The sequence below is a fragment of the Coenobita brevimanus genome, chromosome 91, assembly GCF_032717465.1.
Source record: "Coenobita brevimanus isolate Jiangsu-jjx chromosome 91, ASM3271746v2, whole genome shotgun sequence".
Taxonomy (NCBI): Eukaryota; Metazoa; Arthropoda; class Malacostraca; order Decapoda; family Coenobitidae; genus Coenobita; species Coenobita brevimanus.
Genome location: NC_137044.1, coordinates 24,028,042 through 24,044,858, shown reverse-complemented (window position 1 = coordinate 24,044,858; position 16,817 = coordinate 24,028,042). Strand labels below are relative to the sequence as shown.

The 16,817-nt window shown below is 45.3% G+C and overlaps 2 protein-coding genes across 2 annotated transcripts in view; one reads left to right on the top strand and one right to left on the bottom strand.

Annotated features, from left to right (window-relative positions):
- Positions 1-690: 690 nt before the first annotated feature.
- LOC145411913 (uncharacterized) lies at positions 691-3,489 on the top strand. Its single transcript, XM_080281883.1, has one exon. It carries the CDS (start codon positions 691-693, stop codon positions 3,487-3,489), a length of 2,799 nt encoding a protein of 932 aa, XP_080138009.1.
- Positions 3,490-8,392: 4,903 nt separating this feature from the next.
- The window catches only part of LOC145411912 (heparan sulfate glucosamine 3-O-sulfotransferase 3B1-like), an 88,426-nt gene continuing 80,001 nt past the window's right edge, over positions 8,393-16,817 (bottom strand). The window contains exons 6-7 of the mRNA XM_080281882.1: positions 15,625-15,832; positions 8,393-8,404 (exon numbers count right to left, since the gene is read on the bottom strand). Coding sequence (XP_080138008.1) covers positions 8,393-8,404; positions 15,625-15,832 — 220 coding nt within the window. The remainder of the gene's footprint in view (positions 8,405-15,624; positions 15,833-16,817) is intronic.

Below are 16,817 nucleotides of genomic sequence, written 5' to 3'. Positions count from 1 at the left end.
GATGTGCCATCCTGGTCCAAAACCACATTGCCGCCACAGAATGTGATAACCCTCCATTCTGCGGAGGCGATGTGGAAATACAGGGAGTGAGCCTACACCTTACAGAGTCGCCCCTCACTATATTTAATATCTACAGCCGGCCTAATGCGAACATGGAACTAGGGGAATTATTCCCTAGCCACCAGAGGGCCTGTGCTGATTGGGGGCGACCTAAACGCTCACCACGCCTTTCTAAATTCACCACAACAAACGAATGGAGCTGGACGGCACTTATCCCTTGTCCTAGAAGACATGGCTGGTGTATCCCTGTTATCGGACATCTCGAGGTCTACTCATGTTAGGGGTGGGCGTCTGGACCTCACCTTCGTGTCTGATCCATTAATGGATTCGGCACGTTGGTCCATACACCCCACCCTCATGAGTGACCACTATGCCATCAATATCGAGCTTCAACTTCACCCCCTCCCTCCCCCTGAGCCTCCACCAAGGTGGGATGTTGAAAACGCGGATTGGGCTGCCTTTGAGAATGCCTTGGTCCGTGCCGTTTCCTCATCTCGCCCTCCCTCTGACCTCGATGAGTTGAGCAGTTACATAACAACCACCTTCCAAAAAGCAGCAACTGAAACTTTACCATGAAAACGGTGATCCGCGAAAAGTTACAGAGACGGTTGGATCTACTGTGAACGAGTCATGGAGTTAAACAGGCGGCTGAATGCGGCGCGTCGCGATTACAGACGACGTCGAGGCTCACCTCTACGCAGACGCCTAGAGGTTGTGTCACGACACGTCCTTGTAGAGAAGCGTCGCCTTCGGGAGGAGGAGTTGGTGCGCTGGTGCAGGACTTTAGGACCTCACTCCACTCTCCGAGAGATGTGGAGAAGGTTGCGGTCCTTCACCAACCCCCGCCCCTCCCGCCCGCCCTCACACCCTGACCCGGCCTCAGGGGCTGACCGTCTTGCGAAGCATTTCGCGGACCGCTCTGCCTCACACAATCTTCCCAGATCCGTCACAGTCCGTCAGGAGCGTCTGTCAGACTCTCGTGCTGCGGCAATTCAGATAGCTTGTAATCGTCCTGATGAGGCAGATTGCCCCATCACTGACGCGGAGCTACTGACTGCTTTGCGGTGCAGGGCTGACACTGCTCCAGGACTGGACGGACTTACTTACTCTATGCTTGCCCACTCTGGAGATTGTGGGAGGCAATGGCTGCTGCGACTGCTTAATTTATCCTGGTCAGAGGGCAGGTTACCCAAATCATGGAAGACTGCTATCATTCACCCCATCCCGAAGCCAAATGACCCTGGCTCCACGCGCCCCATCTCGCTGCTCAGCTGCATCAGTAAAACAGCTGAGAGGGTGGTGCGGGCACGGCTCACCTGGCGCCTGGGTCCCCTTCACCAAAGGATCTCCGCATACCATCACAGCCGCAGTACTGCACACTGCCTAGCGTCGTTCCTCGGGGAACTTCGGGGTGGAGTGGGTATGGAGGTTTTTCTCGATTTGGAAAAAGCTTTCAAGTTAGCCAGCCCATCGGTAATTCTCAGTGCTCTTGCGGCTCGAGGAGTGGGAGGCAAATTACTAAGTTGGATTCAAGATTTCTTCCTCGACAGAACTGCTAGTGTACGCTTTCAGGGGAGTGTCTCCCCACCGTATCGACACGAGAACGGCACGCCACAGGGCAGTGTTATCAGCCCTACACTCTTCAACATCTTAATGGAGGGCCTTCTTCGTGTCGATTACGGTCGGGGGGTCACGCTCCTGACATATGCAGACGACCTAGTGCTAGTTTTTTCGAGAAGAAACTGCTATGCACAAGCAAATGATGCCCTCTCTAGACTGCATGATAAGTCGATGGAGCTGGGGCTGAAGATCAATATGGCGAAAACTCGCTATATGCCCTTCGGTCTCAGCCCATCGCCATATCCACTGCTGCTTGGAGGACACTCATTGACTTGTGTAATGACCTACAAATATCTTGGCGTATGGATGGATGTGGGACTCAAGTTCACAAGCCATGTCAAATACCTGAAAGAGAAGGCAGCTTCTCGGATGGCTGCACTTAGATTCCTTTCTAGGAAGGGGTTGGGGGCCTCCTACAAGGTCCTCCGCACCTTCTATGTGCATGCCATCCGGTCGCTAGTCGACTACAGCGCTATTTGCATGACGAACTTGGCCCCACAAGTGTGTGACTTGCTGGAAGTGATTCAGAATAATGCACTACGTATAATTCTTAGAGCCCCGCTATGGACACGCCTCGTCAATCTCCGTCTGGAAGGCGGTCTTCCCCCGCTTCGGGGCAGGATCGCACTCCGTGCAACAGCGGTCGTATTGCAGCTGGTGCAGCGCAGACCTCAGCTCCCTGTCTCAGTCCTGCTGAAAAGGTTGCTATCAAGACCACCAGATTATGCACCCAGCAAAGACTGGGCCCGTAGGCTCGTTGCTGTGCTGCACGAGCTGAATGCTGCCGCTGGCATTTGTAAGGAGCCTGATATGCCTTGTGCAGGCTACACAGACCCACCTCCATGGGCACCTCCACCCTTCAAGTTTGTTTGTCCGGGGGAGGGGAGGGCGCGTAACAGCGTTCCTGCTCTCCTTCGGCAAACTGCTTTAGCTCGGGTAGCAGCTCTGCGGCACACAACGACCGCAGACTACTACACCGACGGCTCTGTTACTGCAGACGAAGCTGCTGGCGCAGCCTTCATCTGCGGAGAAGAGGTGGTGTCGTGGCGCCTAACGCAGGGCATATCAGTGTTCCAGACGGAACTCACAGCTATTTTAGGTGCACTTAGACACGCACATCAACATGCGCACCATAGTGTTGTAGTGCACTCTGATTCACTCTCAGCAATTCACGCACTCCGTTCATACACCTTGGGGAACAACCCCTTCTTGTTGTCCTCCATTTATACATATGCGAATAAAATCGCACACGGCGGAGAAAAGGTCATTATACACTGGGTACCTGGACACGTGGGTCTGGCAGGTAATGAACGTGCTGACCAGGCAGCACGAGCCGCATGCTCCCTCCCTGAAATAACATTCTTTCTCCGCGATAGCCCAAACAAAATCCTGGCACCTGTAACACGAGAAATATCGCGGTGGAACAGGGAGGAACATCAAATTCGGGTTGCAGAAGCCTCCCGCTCGGCGACGTGGTACGGCAGAGCTACACAATGTGAACAACTACCACCTCTGCCCCACATACCAAACTACATCATAGTCCGTCTGCGTCGCCTGCGGCTTGGTTATCTCTGCTACAAACAAATTAAAAATACCTGCCCAGACCCATGTGAACACTGCCAGGACACCGACAATATGCCGCTGCACCATTATATTTTACGGTGCCCAGTTACTAACCCCATAAGAGCCAGTTTAAGCAGACGCTTCACCTGGACACATAACGATGACATTGATGCTCCTGCCGTCATCGCCAATGCATCACTTACTACCATCCTCACCATCGTAGGAAAATATCCACCTCCACGCTAAATAAATAGAAAGTGCAAGACGGCACAACTCTGAACGGGCTCACAAGTTTGCCCGTGCCTCAGCAAGCTGAGGCAAATATCCCACACACACACACACATCCCTCATGAGTGTTAGTTTAGTTACGTGTAACAGTGAACTTACTATATATATATATATATATATATATATATATATATATATATATATATATATATATATATATATATATATATATATATATATTCTGACTTCAATATTTTTATTATTTAAAACAGCAATTTTTTTTCTTTTGTAATAAATCATTGTATTGTATGTCGTATGTACAATGTTACAAGCTGGCCAACAATACCAGTAACACGTTTTCTTTAGCTACCAAGTTTGCACGTTACACCTTATCATTGTACCCGCACAGCGCACACTACTCACAACAACAAATATTAGTAAAGCCTTTGATGCCGTCCCCCAACGCAAACTAATCACCAAAAAACACAACACAAACATGGAGAACACCAAGCGCTGGCTTGCCTTCTACTTGCCTGGTAGACAAGCACATGTTACATTCTCTGCCAACCCATCACCAACACGAAATTTCCCCATCAGAGTTGCACAGCGCTCAGATCTCCCACCCACACTCTTCAACCTATACATATATAATATTCCCCCACCCCAGCCACCCACATATATTGTCTCATATGCAGATGACATCACCACAACAAGCACAAACCACTCTGTAGACACAGCCTGTACACTGCAACAGGACTACCTCAACACACTGCAGACACAGCCTGTACACTGCAACAGGACTACCTCAACACACTGCAGACACAGCCTGTACACTGCAACAGGACTACCTCAACACACTGCAGACACAGCCTGTATACTGCAACAGGACAACCTCAACATAATGCAGACACAGCCTGTACACTGCAACAGGATTACCTCAACACACTGCAGACACAGCCTGTACACTGCAACAGGACTACCTCAACACACTGCAGACACAGCCTGTACACTGCAACAGGACTACTTCAACACACTGCAGACACAGCCTGTACACTGCAACAGGACTACCTCAACACACTGCAGACTTGGGTTAAGGACAACAGGTTGAAAATCACCCCAGCCAAATCCACCAGCACGCTCGCCACCAGCTGTAAGCATGAACACAGGTACTCCCCCCAACATCACATTATTTAATAATGTTCGTGTGCCACACACAGTACAGCAATATCAGTGGCGTATCCAGAATTTTTGCCAGTGGGGGCAAACAATTGGAATATTTCCCCAAAATATCTGTCACCACAATTTTTCTTAGATTTGATGCTTTATGTCATCAGAAAGAAATTACATCACTACTGGCGCATTTGCTCCAATGTCTTAAAGAAAAACCAACTTTTTCCCATATATTCACAGCTTTCTTGAAGTAACTTTAAGTAATTAGCTAATAATCCTTTCAGAGGAGAGTATGTAAAAAAAAGCACTCAGTACATAATGTTACCAGAGGTCTCCTCTGGTAACATTATGTACTGAGTTGGAGTTGGAAAAGAACAGGGAGGCTTTAGGAAGTGAAGAGGTTGTGTAGATCAGATATTCATCCTTAGATCTTAAGTGGAAAAGTTTCTAGAGAAGGGAAGGAAGTTGTATGCGGCCTTCATGGATTTGGAGAAAGCATATGACAGGGTGGATAGACAAGGATTGTGGAAAGTATTAAGAATATATGGAGTAGATGGGAAGTTGTTGAATGCCGTGAAGAGTATGTATGAGGGTGCTAAGGCTGCAGTGCGTGTGAAGAGTGAACTGAGTGAGTTTTTCCTATTTGAGGGTTGGGTTGAAACAGGGATATCATGTCTCCATGGTTGTTTAATCTGTATATGGATGGGGTTATAAAAGAGATACAAGGTAGGGCAGTGGATGTTCGATTGGCCCTAATGAGAGAGGGTAGTGTTTGGAAACTCCCTGTTCTGCTGTTTGCATATGATATTCTGTTGTTAAGCGAAGACGAAGGGGAGCTGCAAGGCTTGATGGATGAGTTTGGGAGAGTATGTAAGAAACGAAAACTAAAGGTGAATGTAGGGAAGAGTAAAATTATGGTCTTCGAGAGAGGTGAAGTCAGTGAATGTACAGTGAGCTTGGACGATGAGGAAATGGAAAATGTGAGTACGTTTAAGTACTTGGGTAGTGTGATGAGTAAGGATGGAAGTTTGGAGGATGAAGTGCTTGAAAGCGTACAGCAAGGAAGGTTGCTGGTTCCTTGAAGGCGGTGATAAGAAACAGGGAAGTGAGCATGGAAGTGAAAAAGTTATTACATGAGGGTATTGTGATACCAACTCTAACGTATGGAAGTGCAGCTTGGACGTTGTTGGAGGGACAGAAGTCAAGAGTGAGAGCAGTGGAAATGAGTTATTTGAGAGGAGCCTGTGGAGTCACATGGTGAGACAGACTGACTAATGAGGAAGTGAAGGAGGTTTGTGGTGTGGATGTGGATGTGATAGGAAGCGTTAGGAGAAACTCACTGAGGTGGTTTGGCCATGTGGAGAGGATGGAGAGTGAGAGACTGACGAGGAGAGTGTATGTGAGTGAGGTGGAGGGGGAGAGAGGGAGGGGAAGGCCAAGGTTGAGATGGAGGGATGGAGTGGAGAGGTATATGAGAGAGGGGTGTGTGAACTGGGAGGAAGCCAGTGAAATGGCGGCAGACAGGGTGACTTGGAGGCGATTTGTTTGTGGCCACCCCGTATGGGATTAAGGCGTCTGGCAATAGATAGACAGATAAATAGGTCTCCTCTTTCATTAGAGAGCAAAAGGAAACACCAGCAATAAATTAGAATACACTGGAGTTTTCATTGCAACGACATCTTGTCACTAGTATCATTGGTCATCATGGTCACGCTCGTAGATGGTATTATTACCAATATATGCATGCTTACTTTTGTGCGTTCTACCTCAAAACAATTTTTTTTTTCTCGGTACCACAAATTTCTTTTTACTTTTAGTACTGAAAAAAGCACTGTCACACTATACTCTTAACGCATCATTTATCTGCTGTCTTTACCTTTCTGTACATATAAGGAAGTACAGCTATTTTGCGTAATAACCTACGAAATTATGATGAAATACAGTACATCACACATCGGCATAGCACGTACAATACGAGAGGCAATGGCGTCCATAAAATCTGTTTTTGTTCGGAAATAAACCCTGTATTTTGACTGGCTGCTGGAAGAAAAATGGCGGAATGGATAGGCCAATGAAAACTCGAGATCTGGCGTGAGTGTCCCGAACACACACTTTCCCACATTCGTGATACTATCGCTATTTTTCTATTTTCCTTTGCGATTCTCTCTCTCTCTCTCTCTCTCTCTCTCTCTCTCTCTCTCTCTCTCTCTCTCTCTCTCTCTATCTATCTATCTCTCCACTTAGCACATTATGTGTAAATTAAAATTAGTTGCCGCAGCCTCCCCCAGTCTGGTATTCTGTTTTGTTCTACTGTTTTGGTGGTAGCCAAGAGAAATTCTGTTTTCCACTACTTATTCTTCTAGTTTGATTCTCATTGGCTCCAACATCAGGGGTGTTGCATACGTCAAGACTGACCTAAGTAAATACATCTGGTGGGATTAACCTCTCTTAATCCTTGACTCCTCTCTTAATCCTTGACTCAGTGACCACTCGAGCTTCCCCGCTCAACAGGGAATGATTTTCACATCACCTGTACTGTACTGCGCTGTATAGAAATGATTTTCCCATTAAGGAAAAAAAAGAAAAACGGCGTAAAGCTATTCATCCTGAAAATTCTGAACTAATTGGAGGGACAAAAGATACTCTATCCCCTAAGCTCCAAAAAGTGTGTGTGTGTGGGGGGGGAACACGTCCCTCTGTCCCACACCCAAACGAGGCCCCTGGCACACATATTTATATCTGCTTACCTTCTAAAATGTAGTCTGAGGTGATTGTAATGGTTTCGTGCAGCCTTCAAAAATTCTGCTTGTTTCAGCTGTTTGTAACAATAATTGTGCAGTGTTTGTTTGCAACTGGCTACAGGGTGAGAGGATATGGCTGCAGGGTGAGAGCATGTGGCTGAGGGGACAGGAAGGCCATTTTTACACCTCATCAGGATTCATGTGCAAAACATCATTAGAGTTCTAATATTAACCACATAATATAAGGTGACAGGGGAACCTCTTAAGTTATAACTGGTCATTTTTTCTCAAGGATAATATTTAGTCTAGCTTTCAGTTTCAAAGGACGCTATTCTTCCCTCGTAAATATTTTTGGAATTTGATAGTTGTTTAATATACTAGTGGCAAAATTAGGAAAACTTTATTGTCATACAAGAACCATGCCAAAAATCCCTTTCAGCATTTCCCCAAAATTTTCCCAGGGGGGGGGGCAATTTCCCCCCCCTGCCCCCCCAGTGGCTACGTGTATGAGTCTAACATTCTTAGAGACACACAACATCAGACTCACCTTCAAGGACCATATACAAGACAAGAGGCGGTGCACCCCCAGACTCAATGCACTCAGGCCAACTACAGGCCCAGGCTTTGGTCAACAAAAAGAAACACTCTCTTTACTCCAAAAGACAGTATTTATATCAGTGATGATCTATACTCCTTCCCCCCCCCCCTCCCCAGCATAGGCTCCCATCCTATCTAACACCCACAACACCTTTGCAAATCGTACAGAACAACGACCTACGCATCACCACTGACTGCACCAAATCCACATCCTCAGCTCACTTTCCATCTGATATTAAAGCCCTCCCAGTGAGAGACTACCTTCACATGAGGGGCACACAATTCTATGCATGAGCCTGTTCCAGTACACAGCACCTCTGCTGTTATATGACACACACACAACACACCTAGGCACATGAAACAATCACCATACAAACATTATCAACCCTTCTATAACAATATCCCACCTCCAGCTATTCTAACACCTGCAATGAAAAAACACCTATATACTCACTTCACATTATATACCACCTCAATCACAACACCATACTACCAGCCCCCCCCCCCCGTGTCTCTCGTTCTTCCTGTAAAAACAAACCCAAGTTACGACAAAGAATCGATCGTAAGTATGGTCGAGAATTTCACCCCTGGCTCGGAATCGTATCCCGGCTTGGACGGTGATTAATTTATTAAGTTTGGTTCGGCCTTTCCAATGGTGAAAATGGCTGACTCAGTGCAGAAAAAGACAAGGCCACGGCTCTTCATCTTTTCCTTGGCACTTCTTCGTGACTAGCACCAAATTCGAGCAATAATCTTTTGTTGCTGCTGAAGAGTGAAAATGGAGAGATGGCAGTTTTAGGCCAAGTTAGAGTAAATAGCGGTTATATGGCTCTACTGTCAAAGGCAGTGCTAGGGCTCTACATCTATTCCATAGCACTTTTTCGTGACTAGCATTGAATTTGATCAATAAACCCTTCATCTATCATTATATATCCAGAAGCATAGTCCCGTTTGGGGTGACCACAAACAAATCACCTCCACGTCTTTGTATCCCCTACCATTTCGCTGCCCTCCCTGCTAACTCACGCCCCTTCTCTCATATGCCTCTTCACTCCATCCCACCACCTTATCCTCTGTCTCCCTCTGTGTCTCCTCCCTACCCCCTACACCTCACTCACATTCATTCTCCTTTTTAGTCTCTTACATTTCTTCCTCTCCACATGGCCAAACCAACCCAGTGCATTTCTCCCAATGCTCTCTTATCACAACCATATCCACGCCACAACACTCCTTCACTTCCTCATTTGTCAGTCTCTCTCCATGTGACTCCAGATGCTCCTCTCAAATAACTCATTTCCACTGTTCTCACTCTTGACATGTGTCCTTCCAACAAGGTTGATGCTTCACTTCCATACGTTAGAGTTGGTATCAATACTGTCATGTAGCAGCTTGTTTTACTTCTATGCTCAGTTCCCTGTTTCTTGTCACTGCTTTCAAAAAGCCAGCAACCTAACTTCCTTGTTGTACAGTCAAGCACTTCATCCTCAAAACCTCCATCTTTCCTCATCACACTACCCAAGGACTTGAATGCACTCACATTCCATTTCCTCCTCATCCAGCATCACTGTACATTCAGTGACTTCATTCCTCTGGAATACCACAACTTTGCTCTCCCCTACATTCACTTTTAGATTCCATTTCTTACATATTCTCCCACACTCATTCAGTGGGGGTTGTCATCATCCACTCACTCAGTGTAGTGCTATTCTACTCCAGGATGACTCTACATTTAGTGACATTGCAAATAATTTTCTGTAAGCCAGCAAATCATTTTCATACGCTGGTTGGTAACCTTATAACCAACCCATTCTTTAGACCTTGTAACCAACCAATACGTATTCCCTACATGTCACCAAGTGGGTTGGCGGAGGGTTAGTGCCCCTCCCAGGAAAACAACTAACTGAAAAGACTAACCAAACCCTCCATATCTCAATATTCAAGATGGAGAGACAGCTGTTTTAGGTCGCTGGAGAGATTACATGATTTCTCTGTCCCTCGCCACCATCCTTATCCGGGACTTAAAAATGCTTCACTTTAGTCGACAACTTCAGCCTGCAGGAAACCGGGTTGAGATTTTTCTTCTGTGTACCATTTTTGTACTTTTTACCCAAGAAAGTCTAGGTAAGGCTAGGTTTGTTTTCTTAGTATTAGGTTAGGTTAGTATGTTACGTAGATTAATCTATTAGGTTAAGTTACGCTCGTTCTCTTAGTATCAGGTTAGGTTAGTGTGTTACGTAGATTAATCTATTAGGTTAAGTTACGTTCGTTCTCTTAGTATTAGGTTAGGTTAGTATGTTAGTCAGTTCGGTTAATCTGTTAGGTTAGGTTAGGTTTGTTTTTTAGTATGAGCACGCGTTAACTCACACTTCCACCTCTCTCTCTCTCTCTCTCTCTCTCTCTCTCTCTCTCTCTCTCTCTCCATGATTATTCGTGGCTAATGTATGTAAAATTATTCATTATAGGTTATACATGTGCGTGTTGATGACATGAATATATTACATCGTTGATAGCCTGTGTGTGTGTGTGTGTGTGTGTGTGTGTGTGTGTGTGTGTGTGTGTGTGTGTGTGTGTGTGTGAAGGGTACAATTATGGATGATTTAAGTGTGTATTTTATCATTACTACCCTTATGCAGGAGAGGGACGCCTTCACGTGGTGACATTGATATAATCAGGCTGCTCCACTGCCTGGTTATGCAAACGACCACCAGCTGCCTCTCTGTCCCCCGAAAGGAGGAGGGTGACCTGTAGGAGAAGGGGAGTTTCAACCCTGCAGTCCATTTGGTGGATGTGTCAGACGGATGTCAGTCAACAACAACAACAACAAAGACAGCAACAACAACATAATAACAACTATAACAATAACAGTAATAATAACAACTAGAGGCCCCCCCCCCAAGGAATCACACCAGCCATGATCTGATAAATATCTAGCGCTGCTCGGAATATGACCTTGACCTTGACCTACTTTCACCAATTAAAAACTCGTAGGAGATTTTCATCCCTACTACACACCTGTACAATTTTGTGATGATATCTTGAGTGGTTGCGAAGTTATAGTGTTAACAGACACACAGACAGACAGACAAACTGAAAACAATACCCGTAGAAGATTTTCATCTCTACTGTACTACACACCCGTAAAATTTTGTGATGATGTCTTGAGCGCTTGTGAAGTTATCCTGCTAACACACACACACACACACACACACACACACACACACACACACACACACACACACACACACACACACACACACACACACACACACACACATTGAAAATAATACCAGCTTCGTCTTCGCGACTGGTAATAACAACAGTAATAACAATAGATAATAATAACAATAACATTAATAATAACAGCAACAACAACAATAAAAAATAATAGCAGCCAACAAAAGTATAATAATAATAATAATAATAATAATAATAATAATAATAATAATAATAATAATAATAATAATAATAATGATAATAATAATAATAATAATAATAATAATAATAATAATAGTAATAATAATAATAATAATAATAATAATAATGATAATTATAATAATAATAACAAAATTCTCCCTACCTTGAGATGGCTTTATTTAGATTCAGAAACTGTGTAGTAAAGGAGGCAAAAGCAGTCTCCCTTACCCTTCCATACCTAGCTTTTTACTGCAGCCAAACACACTCGATTTTACTCAGCCGGGATCTAGTTGTATCTTAGCGGCGATAAATCTTACGAAAAGGATGGTATACTTACGATCCATTCCCCGTCGTAACTAAGGTTTTTACAGGATGAACTACACAAGGGATGATTTTTGCACTCTCTTCCCTGACCATCCTGCAGAAAACAGTCATAACCTGCTGTAATTTTCGTGTCGTAACTAAGATGTATTTATGAAGCCTCCTTGTCCTTCCTGCACATCAAAGCCCGACTTACGACAGCATTTTGACCGTAAGCGCATGTGTGTATGCAAGGCAAGGTGATCACAAACACTATTACACAAGCTTCGTTTATTAGCTACGTACATCATCATCACCATCATCATCATCATCATCATCATCATCATCATCATCATCATCATCATTAACCTATAAGTGTGTGTTGGGGGTCTACCTGGAGTGAGTCATTCCAGGGTAGATTATCTTGGTCGTTTGTGTCGCTGGTCAGGTGAGAAAGAATGCTAGATTTTTTTCTTTTCTTAGTCACGCATTTCCATCTTCTTAGCTTTCTCTCTCTCTCTCTCTCTCTCTCTCAGGCAAGGAACAACACACACACTTTCACCTCGGGTTTTTTCTACATAATTTCCTGTTTTCTTGCACACTTCTTTCCACTTCCTTTTCCACAATTTCGTTTCTTTTCTTTTCGTCTTCTCGTGTCCGCCTATGTCTGTCTGTCTTCTCCCTTTCATCTGTTCTTATATATCATTCTTTATCTCATCCTCTCTTTCCTTCTCTTTTTTGAATATCTTTCTTCATTAAATTCATTTTCCTCTTCCCCTCTTCTTCTTTCGTTTCTCGCCCTCAGTTCCTTCACTTTCTCGTTTTCTCACCTATTGCTCCTCTCTCTCTCTCTCTCTCTCTCTCTCTCTCTCTCTCTCTCTCTCTCTCTCTCTCTCTCTCTCAAACTTCAGCTGCTTAACCCCTTAGCTCCAGACGATTTTATCCAGCTCAGGAAAGTTATAGTAAATGGTAAATGGAGAATACCCTCATTGAAAAAATAAGGGCATTCCTTTGTCTTTGGGATCACAAGAATTCTATGTTTCACAAAAAAAAAGAACATTAAAAGCCACTTGCTTCCCTCCTCTCTTCTCATCAACCATTCTCGGCTCCACAGCCGTCTCCTTGTGGTTTTGGCCGCCGCCGCTTCTGTCTCCTCCTCTTCCTCCTCAAGTGCTATCACTGCAAGAGCCAGTGCAGCAATCACTCTTCCCTCAGCAAATTCAAGAAAAGCCAGTTTGCACCTGATGCGTGAGAGTAGCTAGGACAGACTACGGCGTGTTTGTTTACATTTTTGCCTACCGTCGGCGGCGTTCGAGGAACGTGTGTGATAGAGTTTGTGCCTGGTTCCAGCAAACCAGGAACGCGTTCCGTCGGCAAACCATGATTTCAGGTACCGTGTGATAGGCCCTTAAGGAAGGGCGGAGTTAATCGATCCTGTCCGGGTCATCTCAGCCTATCCACGTTATCCTAATCCCAACCTTGCTTCTAACCTGACCTATCCTAATCTATCATAACCTCTCCTAACCTAACCCATCCTTAACACTTACCATAATACCTAACCTAACCTATCCCAGTCCACTCATAATTCAACCTTACCAAATTTAACTTTTACATCTTACCAAACCCAACTCACCTTTAGCCTTACCTTTAACTCTGTAGCTGAGAAGGGTTTATAAAGACGGGCATAAACTCGTTTGCCGTAAATTGGATTATGATGTGAAATTGTACATTTCTGACCGATAAGTTAAAGCGTGTGTGTGTGTGTGTGTGTGTGTGTGTGTGTGTGTGTGTGTGTGTGTCAGCCCTTTTATAGCGCGTAGTTGTTAGTGTTATTCTTATTGTTGACGATGATGATGATGATGATGAGGAGGAGGAGGAGAAGGATGTTGTTGTTGTTGTTGTTGTTGTTCCAGTCTCATCTGGACGTGAACCCAGTGGACTGCAGGCTGAAGCATCCCTTTACCCACAGCTCACCATCTTCCTTTAGGTGGATAGGGAGGGAGTCGAGGGACCTTTGTATAACCGAACAGTTTCACCTCCCAGTTATATCGGTGTTACCACGTGAGGGTTGTACGTAGCAAAATTAATAGGAAAATCACCTGACGTTAGCAATGAAACTCTGTCTACTTGCCTATATATCTATCTATCTATCTAGGAATGAAACGCTGTCTATCTGTATATCTATCTCGTAAGGGATGGCCACAATTATATCGCTTCGACGTTGCCCCTTTCCCTTCCGTATAATCTTAGGTTTCCTTCCCCCTCCTCCTCCTCTCCCCCTCCATCTCACTCACACTCTTCTAGTTAGTCTCACATTCTCCACCATCTCCACATGGCCAAATCATCTCAAAGTGTTTCCCTAAACACTTTCAATGACATCCACATCAACACCACAACTCTCCTTGACCTCCTCACTTGTCTGTTTGTCTCTCCACCCAACTCCACACGCTACTCTCAGGTAACTCATTTCCACAACTCTCACTCTGATCTGTGTCCTGCCAAAAGTAAAGGGGAAGTCGTATTCCAACCTTGACCTAGCTCAGTCTAGCCTAAGTCCGCTAAACCCAGCCCCAAATCATATTTTAGCCTAGCCCAGCCCACCGCAAATAGTATTTTCGCCCTAGCTAGCTCAACGTGGCCCAAGTCCACTTAACCTTTCCCAAGCCACCCCAGCCCAGATCCACTTAACCCAGCTCCAAATTATACCTTAACCTAGCCCAGCCTAGCTCAAGTCCCCTAACCTAGCCTAACCTTCCCCAAATCTGCTTAACCTAGCCCATCCCAACCAGGTCCACTTAACCCTTAACCTAGCCCAGCCTCGCTCAAGTCCACTCAACCCAGCCCTAAATCAGACCAAACCAAATCAGATCAAGCTTACCCAAACTCAGCCACATCTACCCAAGGCCAATTATATCAAATGAGACTCACCCAGACCATCCAAATGTACTCAGACCTTACTATGTTACTACAGACTTGCCCAGACTTACCCAGATCTGCCCAGACTCACCCAGATCAACCCATAATCACCCAACTCACCTAGATCAACTCACAGTTACCCGAAGTCACTCAAATCCACACAAACTTACTCAGGTCAACAGTCATCCAAACTCACCCAGATCAACCCACAGTCACTCAGGCTCACCCAAATCAATCAATAGTCACCCAGACTCACCCACACCCAATCAAGCTCACTCTAATCAACCTAAAGTTACCCAAACTCACCCATGCTCACTAAAATTAACCCACAGTCACCCAGACATACCCACACTAACCATATGTACTCAAATTCATTCAAATCTACCCAGACTAAGCCACATTCACCCAAAGGTACTTAGACTTCACCCGTGTTCACCCAAACCAACCCACAGCCACACAACCATACCCAAACTAACCATGTGTACCCAAACATACTCAGATCTATCTATACTATACCTCTTTCACCTAAACTTGGCGCAGATTATCGTTCATTTGCAACTTAGTTCACGTAGTTTAGTGGCAGCATAAGACATTGCTACGGCTATATATCCATTCCATAGCACTGCTTCGTGACTAGCATCATATTCTCTCGTTTATCTAGTGTTATAACAGCATTCAGGGTGGAGAGTTGGCAGTTTTAGGCCAAGTTAGAGTAAAAACAACAAATACCAGGTTTACTTAAATGGAGAACGAAAGACTGACTAAGATGGTGCATGTAGGTGAAGTGGAGGGAGGGAGAGGGAGGGGGAGACCGAGGATGAGGTGTTGGGATGGAGTTGAGAGGTATATGAGGGAGGGGGAAGTAAGTTGGGGGAAGGCAGTCAAATGGTGGGTGACAGAGCAACTTGGAGGCGTTTTGTCTGCGGCCACCCTTTGCGGAATTAGGGCCTCGGGCTATAGATAGATAGATAGATTTAAACGTACTCAGACTCACCCAAATTGAGCCTAAACTCACTTGAACCTTGCAGAGCTCAGCGGCTGGGTCCCGTACCAGGTTCTCCCCACTAACAACGTGTATGGACGCCCTGGGGAAGTAGTCCAACCATCGCTGTAGGTGTCTGGCGTACAACCCTCCGCTGATTGGCCCCCAGTCGGAGTTAACCAGACCCGGGGACGCCCTCACGAACGCCAGCTCCTCGAACGGACGCCGGGACCTGTGCTTACTGCAGGAGAGAGACAGGTGAGGCGCTGTACGTGTTTAATATGGACATTTATTGGCAAACACTCTATTTATCTATCTATTGCCAGACGCCTTGATCCCGTAAGGGGTGCCCACAAACAAATAGCCTCCACGTCGCCCTTTTCCCCGCCATTTCACTGCCTTGTTCCTACCTCACACTACCTCTCTCATATACCTCTCCACTTCATCCCTCCATCTCATCCTTGGCCTCCCCCTCCCTCTCCCCACTCCACCTCACTTACATACACTCTCCTTGTCAGTCTCTCGTTCTCCATCCTCTTCACATGGCCAAACCACCTCAGTGTGTTTCTCCTAACGCTTCCTATCACATCCACATCCACATCACAACGCTCCTTTACTTCCTCATTTGTCAGTCTGTCTCTCCTTGTGACCCCACATGCTTCTCTTAAATAATACAACACATTCAACACACTCAACACCTCTGTTATTTAGGCAGCTGGACACATAAAAGTCATCACACCATCACACAAACATCACAAGACTTCCTTCAGCAACATCCCACAGAATCAGGATTGGGTGTTTTACTAGTCTACCTTCATTCCTGTCAGAATTCTTTTATTCCCCGAACTGCATATCTCTGGAACTCGCTTCCCCGGAGTTGTTTCTGCCAAACTTAAACCTGCAGCTGTTAAGTCCAACTGGTACAGATATTTTATGAATGGAGGACGCCAGTGATCTGGTGTATGGATTATTTTTTTAATTCATTTGTTTTTCCTTCCTCTGTCCTGTTATTTAAAAAAAAAAAAAATACACTCTTGTATCTTCATTTGGTGGAGATTTTCGTCCTTTAACATCTTATCTCCCATAGTTCAGTGACAGAATAAGACAATACTATGGCTCTGCTTTGTTTTCCTAGCACTTCTTCGTGACTAGCACCATATTTTAGTGTAAACCTCTCGCTGCTGCCCTGTCGAAAGCCAGCTCCTTACACGAACCCTACGATTTGT

Excerpts from the sequence above, each read along its gene's own strand:
- LOC145411913 (XM_080281883.1), top strand. The coding sequence starts at position 691 with ATGGAGTTAAACAGGCGGCTGAATGCGGCGCGTCGCGATTACAGACGA.